At 45.7% G+C, this 12,958-nt stretch overlaps 1 protein-coding gene across 2 annotated transcripts in view; it reads right to left on the bottom strand.

The window, feature by feature from the left end:
- epha10 (EPH receptor A10) overlaps positions 1 to 12,958 on the bottom strand; it is a 111,564-nt gene that overhangs the window by 12,076 nt on the left and 86,530 nt on the right. The window contains exons 7-12 of one of the 2 annotated variants that reach the window (XM_086136032.1): positions 12,421 to 12,709; positions 11,341 to 11,449; positions 8,261 to 8,389; positions 4,806 to 4,861; positions 1,388 to 1,513; positions 907 to 1,092 (exon numbers count right to left, since the gene is read on the bottom strand). In XM_086136032.1, coding sequence (XP_085992158.1) covers positions 907 to 1,092; positions 1,388 to 1,513; positions 4,806 to 4,861; positions 8,261 to 8,389; positions 11,341 to 11,449; positions 12,421 to 12,709 — 895 coding nt within the window. The remainder of the gene's footprint in view (positions 1 to 906; positions 1,093 to 1,387; positions 1,514 to 4,805; positions 4,862 to 8,260; positions 8,390 to 11,340; positions 11,450 to 12,420; positions 12,710 to 12,958) is intronic. The other variant, XM_086136031.1, reaches the window with a different exon arrangement.

The following is a 12,958-nucleotide window of genomic DNA, read 5'->3' as shown; positions in this document are numbered from 1 at the left end:
ATTTGTGGGCCTGCATGGCAGGTGTGTGCGATAGTGAAGGCGATCGAAGAGCAAACCGGCTTTGTGCTGGTGTGACGTGCACACCAATGGTGTGCCTGTGTGTGTGTGTGTGTGTGTGTGTGTGAGAGAGAGAGAGAGAGAGATTGGAGTGTATCCCTGGGTCCCACTGAGTCTCTCACACCAATCACTGTACCCTGCACATCTGCCGCCATCCTGCTGAGCACAGTGTGTCCGGGCATCCTGCCCATCGCCGCACACACGCCCGCATCACAAAAACTTTACAAACTCTTTAAGCGTCTCCCCTTACCTGCCTTTGCCATTAACCTCCACCTCATACCAGATCATCTCCGTTTCTCGTGTCTCTTTCCTGCCTCGAGTTTATTTTTCCATCCTGTTTTCACAGCAGGGAGTCAATCGCTATCTGTCTGGGCCCTTATGTCGCCCCGGCTGCTAGCGTGCGGCGTCCTTTCAAGCACTCGCTAACCACTCTTGCGCCTCCGTTCCTATTCCATTGTGCTGTTTTGGTCTCCCTCGCTGTGAGTGTCGATTCCCTCTGTGCGTGAGATGTTGACGTGATCACAGTATCTGAGAACTCTTTCCAATCTTCTTCCCCTTTTCTGCCGTCCAGAGGAAACGCCTTTCCTATTTCCATTTCTTTCCTGACTTACACGGTTGACCCTCTGTGCGCACCCTGTATCGCGCTAATTCCACTTTTTTCCGATCTTGGGATTGCCACTCCTTCAAACGACAGCTTCTCAAATCCTATAAGTTGCCACACTCCACTTCCTCCATCTTCTTTTTTTTTAATGTAATGGATAAATCCCATTCGCATTTTGATCCTTGCACACTAATCCGCCCCAAGCTTCCTTTTGTTAGCCGTATCTTCCACCTCGTGATCTCGCTTACCGTTGGTGACGACGCCCTCCAGCCTGATGATGTTCGAGTGGTCAAACTGCCCGAGGATACCGGCCTCGCTGAGGAACGAGCGCCGCTGTTTCTCTGAGCAGCCCGCTCGTAACGTTTTGATGGCCACCGGCAGCTCTCTCTTGCTGGGCAGCTTGAGACAGCCGCGACACACCTCCCCAAAGTCACCTTTTCAGGAGAGAAAGACAAACACAGGACAATATTGAAGGTTCATATTTACTTGTAGCATCCATGCTAAGTTAGATTAGCTTAGCCTGTCTATGGCATTCCACAAAATGTGTTAGCATTAGGCTAGCATACTTTTGTTAGAAGAAATAATGTGATTTAACTGAGCACTTTGCTGCTGAGAACAATCTTATCAGAAAAAGATCGAGTTGGTCTCAATGTAGAATTCAAGGCTTGTTTGTAAGCGGTAGACAGTGTTGATACTGCGAAAATCGTGTACTTTTTCTTCGGTCATTACCTGTGTGCACAATTCTCTCTATCTTGATGCTGGAGTTGTCCAACTCCTTGGCAAAAGCGTGAATAGCCTGCAGCAGGTCCTCACACGTCTCTGGGTCGATGTAGGTTCTCCGTGTGGGAATTTTGACTGAATAGATATTTGAAAAAAAAACAAAACAAAAACAAACAGTCAGCGTGTATATTCTTGCCAACTCTTGATTTTTCTCCCCCCTTTCATTATAGCCCATAGAATTATGATACATCTAACGGTGATTTTTATATTTTTATTTTTTAGATTTGGGCATCAGCGAATGAATAATGGTCAAGAGAAAACCATCCCCTCATTACACTTTCCGTTGGTTGAAACTGTATTTCTCAATAACATGTCCACATCTTTTTTTTTTCCACAAATCTTCTGATTTGACCTTGCCAAACTCTGGAGGTGGCAAGATGAAAGGCTCAGACTGCTTAAAAAGGTATCGGACTAACACACACACACACAAACCCTTTCGTGACATATTTTTAAAAAAAAGCCGACGATGGAGTATTTTTTTCGGCAATCGTGGGCCAAAATTCAAAGTCAGACGCTTCGAAACCCGTAATCACATCCAATCACCTCGAATAATTTCACTCCAGGACCTCAACAAAGCCGCTGTGAAGTTAATGAGACGAGCAAACATTTTTGCAGGTAATTGGAGCGCTACGACTGACCCCGACTGTTTCTCTGCCCCCCGCGCAAACCCAAAACACCAACCCCATTTTCGCAGCCGCACTCTCGTTTCCTTTATCAACTGCCCGTTGTGTTTACCGAGCACTAACAACCGGCAAATAAAGTGGCCGGTGCGCAGCCGATAGCCATTAACCAGCAGAGAGTAGCTCTCAATTAGATGACCTTTGTTTCCGCATGTTAAAGATAATCTTCCAGGAAAAGGCCAGGTAGTTTCCAAAAGCTTGACAGGGGCTTTGAAAAGTGATTACAGCTCTGGATCGACCTGAGGGATCCTATACTGGTGGCCTCATAACGGCTTATTGATCCGGCACGCGCACACACACACACACACACACACACTCCAACGTATATGCCACACTCACATATATGCTTGTGAGCACACGGACAAATCGATCTACGATGTCTATGATAGAGCGAAGGAAACCCTTTCAATTTAAAAAGCAAGAGATGAGAGAAAGATTGAAGGCTCTTTTCTGTCAAATTGGGTTTTCAAACACGGCTACCTTAACACCTTGAGGGGATGCTGCCCGTATGCCGCGTGAAACATAAGCCTGGGAATGGCGCCGAACCTTCAGAGACGTACCCCCGACACATGCATGCTTCGGTGCCTTTCTTGGCTGATTAGTCTCGGGGGTTAACTGTGTCACTGCCAGCAGCGACGGAGGGGTCAGCACACCCCGGCTGTGTAAATCCTGAATATACGTAGGACAGCAAATATTTTTCGGCATTTAATACCGATAATAATCTCGACTCGACAAAGTGCTATACGTGGAGCAAAAAATAAATTCATGCAACAAAAAAATAAAACAATAAATTAATGACAAAGACAGTAGACAACACAAAAACAGTCAAATTAACAATCAAGTCTCATGCTGAGTCAAAGTCAAAGAAAAAAAAAGCTTTTGAAAACAAATAATAGAATCTTAAAAAGAACTCTAAAATAGATAGGAAGGCAGTGACGGAATGCCAGAGAAGGAGTTATGTGCTCCCTCTTACGAGTACCAGTCAAGAGGCGAGCGGCAGCATTTTGGGCCGACTGGAGACACTGAATGGAGGATTGGCTGACTCCAAGGTAAAGCGCATTCCAGTTATCCAACCGAGATGTGAGAAAGGTATGAATCATTGTCTCTAATTATTTTTTTCCGTATCTACTTTGTCAGCTCTTGGGAATTTGGTGCACTTTTGGTCAGCCATTGTCGAGACAAAAAGGGCCAAGTACAGCGAATCGCTTCAGCGACACGGCCTGACCGGCACCACGGACCACTTTCGCCCAACGGGTACCTAGCCTCTGAAACCGATGTGCATCGTCCCTGGCCGAGCTGCACATGGCCAACGCGCGGCAATATCTGCGGGGAGCATTTGATTCAAATCATCACAAGTTGGACCTAATTCACATTGCATCCATCTACTCGAGGGCACACAGAGATGCTGCATATGCAGCCCGCGGGCCACCAGGGGCCAATGGCTGTTCTCGACAAAACAGCCAAAACGCAATAGCCTTATCATGCCTGGCTATCTCGATTCTATTTTCCCAATGATTTCCCCAGATGCTTTGCCTCTCTGTTGCTCTTGCACCCCCCATGCAATAGCTTTGAACAATATCTGAACCTGGTTTATTAAAAACGGATTGCAGATGAGCCTTGATCTTGGTCGGGCTATGTCCACAACGACTGCCTTGCAGTTGCTTTCTAGGTCACACAATGGACTAACCCTAACCCTAACCCTAAAAAAAATAAAAAAATAAAATGAAATTCTCGGCGACAAGCCATTTATTTTCACCCCGAATTTTAAATGATCAAATAAAAAAAAACACTTTCAAGTTTTAAATTGTAAGAGTTTTTTTTTTTTAAATATCCCAATACTTTTGGTGGCGTAGTTTGAAAGGGCGTGGACGACACGATCACACCGCGCGGCGATCGAAACTTTAATCTTGCAATGCAGCATGTTCAGTCATGAGGCAGAAATGGGCCCACGGGAGTCCAGGGGTGTGTGCGCGCTGGCTAAAAGAACAAAAATACATCTTAGAGCCTATTTGTGTGTGTGTGTGTGTGTGTGTCCATGTTCTCCAGAATTCTTTTTTTTTTTTTTTTGAAAAGCAGGCCAAATGTGCGCACGTGCGTCAGCTCCTGGCGTGTCTTTTGTTTGGGCAGATTTAATTCCCAGCCGCATGGCTTTGGCTCATTATTCATCAACCACAGTCCTCTGAAACCTCTCCTGAGGGCTCGGCATGCTGGGAGATTAAATAACGCAAATGAGCGTGCACACACGGACTACATTTACAAAACTGTGCACACAGAAACGGAAAAGTCGAGGCACACAAATACCACTTAAGCAAAGCTTTGCCATGCACACACGCAAACGGGAGGAGATATGTCAGACTACCCCCATTCAGTCACTGTCCAGCAATAAAAAAAAAACAAAAACGCCCACTGGGAATTTAGTGTGCAGCCCCCCCCACCCAAGAAACATATGCAATCTCTCACTTTTGACTTTCCTTCCTTTCCCTTCTCCCTTTTATTTCTTGCTCTCCTTCTTTCCATCTCTGCCCATCACATCTTCGCACCACCTGATCTGTTCCGTCAGCGTGCTCAAAGTTAAACGAAGCGTGCGGAAGCGTCGGAATCAAGAATGAATGCCGTCGCGCTAAAAGGCTGACGTGGCTGTGCGCTGAACGGCCGGCGAAAGGAGAAAAAGCACAAGCGCCACTTACACTGGAAGTAAAGTTCCTCGTCTCCTTCTTGAGAGGCTTTGCTGTAGCCGCACTGCCTGAAAAAGCGAAACAAAGACAGACATCAGAGAGTGCTCCGTGCCAGTCGGGAGACACGATCAAGCACCAGACGCTGTTTATCTTGTCGTTTTTACACGGGATGCGCAATAACTGTGAGATGAGGGGAAAGCAAAGATGAGAGTGTCGACTGTCGTGATGGGAAGATACAGAAGAGTAACACAGAGCCCCCCCCCCCCCTCGAGGCAATGACACTGATTTGCAAGAGATGGATCTGAGGCTGAATGAGGGGAAATGTCTGATTTGACTCAGCCAAGTCAGACACACACCCACGCATGCACACCCACACACAGATTGGAATGGAATAGATACGCAATTGTTGAACACACATTCGGGGATATGCATTTCGCACAAGTGCCTCGCAACCATGGGGGGGGGGTGAAAACATGAGCAAACTTTATATATTCTGACTGGCTGGCCTCTTTGGCTTCAAGGGAAATTTAAAGTTGTCGCTTAACCAAAGCAGGCTGCTGCACAGATACACACACACACACACACACACTGGAAGAACCAGATTAAGAAGTGATGAGCAGACATTCTGGCTGGCCTGCGTGTTTTTTTTTGGGGGGGGGATGAATAAAATGGCTAGAAAGCAGGCCAAGAAAAAAAAACGCAGAAAGTTACAGGCTTCTAACTAACAAAATGCTTACAAATATATATATATATATATATATATATATATATACAAAATCTATGACACAAAACAAAGTCATGCATTTTATAACTTTGAGTTTGAGGTTGATATCACAGCCCAATACCGATTTATTGATGCAATCATTCCGTGTGTTGACAGGGATCATAATTGTGTCAGGTAACCGCATTTCATAGAACAACAAAGTGGAAAGGGAGCATCAATCACTCTCGGGGTAAAAATTAAACAGTCCCTGAAGAGTTGTTAAAAAGAGTATCATTGAGGATTTAAAAAAAAAAAAGCAGATGGATTGGCCCTTAAAATGTTTGCCATCATTTGATGTTTTAGTAGCGAGCATTTTCTTCAATAAAAGTAAGAAGGGGGGAAATAAAGCTGCTAAGGTCAACTCCTAACTATTTTACAAGTGTAAAAGGAAGTTAACCTATGTTATTATGAAATTGACCAAACAACTTTAGCTGAATGTACACTTTATGGTGTTCCGTTGTACTTTGTACACACACACACACACACACATACACACACGTATATATATATATATATAAATCTCTCATAGCTTTGATAATACAATTTTCAACAACGTTGCACCACATTAGTTAACATGCCGGTCTCTATGAAGAATTGGTAACAGTAAGGATGAGCTGATCTGCAGATGAAAAGAGCAAAATAGTAAATGACCTTGTAAAAAAAGAATGTAAAATCGAATGGTTCCTCAAAACTCATCACATTTGTGAAACAATTTGTATGTGACTCAGTGAGCAAAGGTTTTTTTTTGTACAGTGAAAGGTGAAGTTCCTGTCGGGCAAATGCATTTACAGAGCAGCTGTTTACAAAGGTGCTCATTAGTGTTCAAATCCCGTGACCTCTGGCCTATTGAGAACCCGGCGGACATCCTGATACCTCCAAACAGCAACTCTGGGAGCTTATCAGTCCCTCCTCAAATGCAATACAGGCAGAAAATGATTTTCATCGTTGAAATATTATGTGTATATTTTGTTTTAGATATATTTGACTGTAATTTTCATGGAGTGGGAAGGAAAATAAACAAAAAAAAAAACCCAGACACATGCTTATTCATATGGACATCAGTGTAGAACCAGATGGGAGTCACCTCAAGCCTCACAAACACACACACGCCAGTTTCATCCATCTTTATTTATTTATATACTCCACATGCGGCGGGGCGGGTCGAGCGACTGGTACCAATTTGATCCTGGGCCGCAGAGCGACCGAGCAAAAAAAAAAAAATTGAATAGATCAACGAGTTTGGAGGAAGTCATTATTTTCACAATCCGGCACATCCACCTGAGCTTGTGCACACATCACACCGCTTTGTCTCAGGCACCGGATACTGCCACAAAAAAGTAAGGCTACACGTTCGCAACAATGACTTGGGAGAGCTTCTTCGGAAAAGGACAAAAAAAAAAAAAAAGATTGTGGAGCATTACTTTGGTGCATTTTTCATAGATGTCAATGTTTCCTTTTTTCGGGTCTGTCTGCGTCCCTGAGTGAGGGTTCTCGTGGGGAGACGTGATGGAGGATGAGGTTGACACATCCCTCAGCCTGTGTAACAGCAGGGCCCGGGACAAGGTCAAGGCCCTGTCTGTCAAAACACACCAGCAGACACATGCAACAGAGATCCTCGGGGCACAAGCTACCACACGGAGGAGGCCAGACAAGAATTGATAGACAAGGGAGCGCACTAAAGGCGGAGTGGGAGAGATACGAGGATGTGTGGGGGGGGGGGCATAATGGGACCAAGAAAAACAAGATCAGAGAGATGTCGATGGCTTAGAGGCAAGGGAACATATTGGTTGACACGGCGAAGGGAGACATCAGTGAGTAAAAAAAAAAAAAAAAAAAGAAAAAAAGTCTGACAAATTTATTGGGACGCTTGTTCATTCTGGCTGCAGGAACTGAAAATATATCAAAATATGAAGTGGGAGATTGAAGAGTTTCAATTTTTTTTCTGGGACAAGATTTTGGAGTGTATGCGCGGGTGGGGTTTTTTTTTCCACAGCAAATAGAGAAGAACAAAAAATGACTGAGTGTTTGACAATTTGATGATAAGAAGAATACTAATCCACATTTTCACGCAACCAGCAAGCCCTAAATGTTGTCGCGCTGGGCATTTTGCTAATTTGCATCGATCTTGACAGAAAGTCAAATCTGCACGGTGAGGAGGGGACAAGACAACTGAGCTGGGGAGGAAAGATAGACCGATGAGGGGGGGGGGGGGGCGTCATCGCAGCGGGGGTGAAGTCGCATCGCTTGAATCCTTTTCCATCAATTCTTTTAAAAACGTCAGATGTGAGTTAAAAAAAAAACAAAAAACAAAAAATAAAAGTCGTGGTTTCGTTTTAGATATTAACCCATTCAGGGATAGCGGTCACTACAGCGGACAGCTTATCATGTTAACAGGTTCCAGGGTGCATGAAAGGGGTAATTCAAAAACTAGCAGTCACTTTAAGTGCATTGCACAACATGCCGGGGCAATGATCTGAGGTTATAAAAAGAACGGGGCTAAAAAGCTCGACAAAAAGACTGGAAAAACTCCCCAACAACTTCAGCTTATTAGCATTTTATTTGTATGGGGAAAGCAAAAGGAAGAAAGGAAACCACTGAGGGATAAATGCAATGGCAGGAGGACTGCAGGGAACTCAAAGGGAAGATTTAGAGGATGGAGGCGTTGGGGAGGGGGGCGGGGGGCGGGAACGCATGCCAAGTGTACCTGGGCATCAGCTGTGTGAAGGGAGGAAGAGGAGAGAGGAGAGGAGGAGGAGGAGGAAGAGTGGAGAAGGATGTCGAGAGCAGCACCACGCTAGCAGGAGTTACATTGGAGGAGCTTGAGCAGACACTGCTGGGAAGAAGACAAGGGGTTGGGGCGGGAGTGGGGGTGGGGGGTACGGGAGGGAGGGGCTCTTTTCAGTACTTTGAAAGGCTGGGCAAGCAAAACATTTGGCCGCATTAATTCCGCTTCATATTCAAATATCGTCAATGCCAGCAGGAAAAAAAAGAATCGTAATCACGGATCCTTATTTCGATGACAACTTCTATTTATCAAATTTAAAAAAAAAAAGACTTCCACTCCCACATCAAGGGTTGCCAAATCACTGCATTACATTGCCGCATCAATGACATTCAACAGAAATCTTTTTTTTCTCCCTTTTTTTAGGACAGAGTGTTATTGAAGCTAGATAACACTTCGTCGACACCACAGTGTGCTGTTTTATTTTGTAGACACAAACTGGAATATTCTTTCACTGTCACAAACTGGACGGGGGTTACTGAAACTGCATTTGGTGCGGAAAGTTACGACTTTGTTTCAGATTTTTTTTTTTTTTGTTGGGTGCCTGACCTAGCAGAAGCAGTCAGGAGCTTACAGTGTAGACATTTAGAAATAAGATGAAGAGTGCTACAACATATGTTGGCACGGACAGAATTGAAGCCTAGCCAAAACAAAGAGGACTGTACGCCACTTTGGCACAGCTCTGTATAGAGACAGATGAAAACAAGCCACGCTTCCCATTTCTTCTGGTATCTCTTGATACCTCGACCCCGGGAGACACACACCCACTCAATCACACTCATACGCAGTGGTGGGACCACTAAAGGTTAAGCCATCCCTTTCAGTGACCAGTCAAGGCTGAGCTTCCTGGAGAATGTTCGGTCAATGGCCCTCAAACTCCGGCTCTATCTAACTTTGTCAGGCACCAGCGTGTGTGTGTGTGTGTGTGTGTGTGTGTGTGTGTGTGTGTGTGTGTGTGTGTGTGTGTGTGTGTATATGTCTGAGTGATGCAATTGTGTGCCAAGATGGATTGTCAGAGAGGAAAATGTACTTCTCCCTCCTGTCTTGCCCATTGGACCAAACATTCTCATTGACCATTGTTGACATGTACTTGATATCGTGTATGGTAAAGCTCAGTACAAAATCATGGTAAAAGAGACTTTCTCCCGGCTGACTAGAGGGCGACATGCTGGAGTAGCCGCAAGTTAACTCATTCAGTACCAGCCAATTCTGGACCAAGTCTGAAAAGACGTTTAAAAACGTCTTTGGAAGTGAATGAGTTCATCACAGGTGGATGAGACACTGACCATGAATTGAGTGCAAGTGCATGAAAGTCAGTTATGCGAAATGGCAAATCAAAACACCACATTGAACATGTCAGTTGCAAGCAAACATGCAAACAAATAACACCGATATATTTCTCGGAGCGAAATCCAACTGAATGGAAGAGCTCGTCTGGGAATATTCACAAGATGGCAGCGGCACGGTACTTTCTGGGTTCCGGTGAGCACTTGGAGTCACTATCATCCTTCTCATCGTGCTATGTCCGAAGCCTTTGTGTGAGCATCGCGACTCATTTGCATGTTTGCGACTCAGCAGGCACATCGGTACATCAGAGACCCCGCAGCCGCGGCTGTCTTTGCAAACACAAGAGCCTGGTAATTGAGGCATCAAGCCATTCCAACTCCTTGTCTTCACACAAAACACAAGGAGCAAGATAATGGTGCTGCTGTGATGAACAATGGAGAACCCCCCTTTCAATGCAATGCAGCGATGAGGGAAAAAAAACGAGGGGGGGGGGTGGGCTGGGAGATAAGCATTATTACTCAATAAAGCGTGATGTGTGCCGTGAATATCCCGTCAGACCACAAAGCAAACGCCTGTATGTGCCAGATTGTCATCTATTTTGTCTATTTCTACAGTGGTGCTCAAGCATTCACGTGAGGCTTTGTCACGGGTTTTGAACACGTCTGTCATCCAGATCCCATGAATTCATATATTGTGGATGTGTGAGAGAGAGAGAGAGAGAGAGAGAGAGAGAGATTAACAGCACCAGTCTGTGGGGTGTTGCGAGTGACTCGAGACCCATTTCACCACCGAGTTGACCCCGTCATTGCGCCTTCACATTTGTCTGAAATCGGTCTGGTGCTATCAATATCACAATATTTTCTTGATGGCAATATTTGACAGTTGACCTGCTCGGCATTGGCCACCACATCAGTTCCACAGGCATAATCTAATACAATTCCAAGAATATATTGCCAAGGATAATACAATCCTGTTATTTTGGGATTAGCCCAATCTGGATTAGGCGCGCGCTGAGTCGATGAGCTGTTGTTTATTGATGTCAAATGCAGGTTTGTGTGACTTTTTTAGGGTCTAGAGCACAGGTGTCAAACTCAAGGCCCGGGGGCCGGATTTGGCCCGCCACATCATTTTATGCGGCCCGCGAAAGCAGCCCAAACGTCAACTTCCACGATCGCTTCTAAAATGCATTCATTCATTAATTTCTTCGGGCAGTCGGCGGGGGGCACCCTGAACCAGTTGCCAGCCAATCGCAGGGCACCCAGAGACGAACAACCATCCGCGCTCACACTCACACCTCGGGACAATTTAGAGTGTTCAATCAGCCTGCCATGCATGTTTTTGGAATGTGGGAGGAAACCGGAGTACCCGGAGAAAACCCACGCAGGCCCGGGGAGAACATGCAAACTCCACACAGGGAGGCCGGAGCTGGAATCGAACCCGGTACCTCTGCACTGTGAGGTCGACGCGCTAACCACTGGACCACCGGGCCGCCCCCTTTCTAAAATGTGTCCCAACATTTTTAATTCTCATATGTAATAAGAGATATATCGTGAGCATTTCTTGTTACCAAAACCCTCATTCCAGTAACTCAAACAATAGGTGAATAATCTGTCATAACGGCCCTCCAAGGGAAAGTGTAATTAAAATCAGGCCCGCGACAAAAATGAGTTTGACGCCCCTGGTCTAGAGGAATAGAACACAAGGAAGTGCTTTACCTCCTCCAGATGTGCAGTCCGACGCCCATCGACAGCAGCATGACGAGTGCCGCCACGGACACGACAGCGATGATCACCACAGGACTCTGTTCACTGGATGCCAGCGCCACTGCAAAAGGAATTGAAATAGGTTGTTAACAAAGAGAGGAAAACAAACTTGCATCGGACACTCTTTAGCATATTCAACAGCAACAGGAGTTACAAAATGCTAAAAGAAAGGCCCCGGCAGGTGTCTCGCTAACGTACTTTAAAAAAAAAGGGAATGAAAATCCTGCATTAAAAAACACCTCTCGATATGATGACCCGTTCAACACTAGGCAAAAATAATAATAATAATAATAATAAATAAAGATGGCGAAATGCATTGTCAAGTGCTGTTTATATTTTGGGATGGTATTGCTTGGCTACATTTCCCATTTAGTTACAAGGATGTTCGACTCCGGCTGCTTTGAAAAGTTTCCTGAGGTCATCCCTTGTTTGACACTTCTCAGCTCGCCTGCGGCAAGAGTAAGCATCATCCGTAAAGTAACTGCGAAACTAAGATCTCACTTGCAAAAAACACAAAAAGGTCGACTGCTTTTGTGTAATATTCCGTTTGGCCCAAACTAAAAAAAAACAAACAAAAAACAAACAACAAATGAGCCGTGCTGGATTTGATCTTTTGACCGCATGTAGGAGATGCCGGATGCGCTGAGCGGCTTTTAGGTAAATTTGCCCCTGCGTATCACCGCACTAAAAATCCCACCGCTGAATATCAAAAAGGTTGCTTCCATTAGAATTTAGAGGCCTAAAGCACACACGCAGAGCAAAAACAACACTCGGAGGTGTTATCAAAGACAAAGTGTTTCACAGCTCGCCGATAAAAATGTGGAATCTTTCACACATTATCTCAGAGTGTCACAATGCTGACACTCTCAAACCCCGAACCGCGCGCTTCATTGTTTAGGCTGGCCGTGCGCCCACGCAAGCTCCCCCGCATCTTAAATCGCCGGTCGCCCGGAGGTGCTCGGCGGAGAGGCGTCAGCGAGGAGAAAAGGGAACAGGACGAGGCTGGGGCGGAGGTGTTAAAAGGCTACTCACGCTCTCCCAGTGTCTGCAGTTCCAGGGGAGCGCTGTAGGCTCCGTAGTCGATTGGGGAAGGAGAGGAGGAGGAGGAGGAGGAGGAAGAGGAGGAGGAGGAGGAGGGATAAGCAGAAGAGGAAGACGAGGAGGCAGAGGATGAGAGCGGGGAGGAGGAGAGCGAGGAGGACGGCGCTGGGGTCGTGAAGGGGCGAATCAGGAAGACATAGCTGGTGCCGGCTTTGAGGTTGTTGACGCTGATCCGCGTGGAGGACGTCTTCACAGTGGAATAACTTTGATCCTTTTGCTCCTGCGGAGACGGGGGAGCGTGCGATGATGAAGAAACGGAAAGAGATTGAACGACACCGCCCGTTCCCGTTGCACAAAATATTACAGACACCACAATAATGAAGTATCGCACTCATTAGATTGTGCAGGTGCGCCTAATGTTGCGTCCTCCGAGTACGTCGCGTCTCACGCTGCGAAAATGACTTTGAACAAACTGCCATTAGCATAATTGTTGTAGTGTTTTTTTTTTTGTGTGTGTCATTTGCTTGCC

This window comes from Hippocampus guttulatus, chromosome 18 (genome assembly GCF_054856545.1).
Source record: "Hippocampus guttulatus isolate MCC_2025c chromosome 18, RoL_Hgut_1.0, whole genome shotgun sequence".
Classification (NCBI taxonomy): Eukaryota; Metazoa; Chordata; class Actinopteri; order Syngnathiformes; family Syngnathidae; genus Hippocampus; species Hippocampus guttulatus.
Note: the sequence above shows the minus strand (reverse complement) of the source record. Positions and strands in the feature narration are given on the sequence as shown.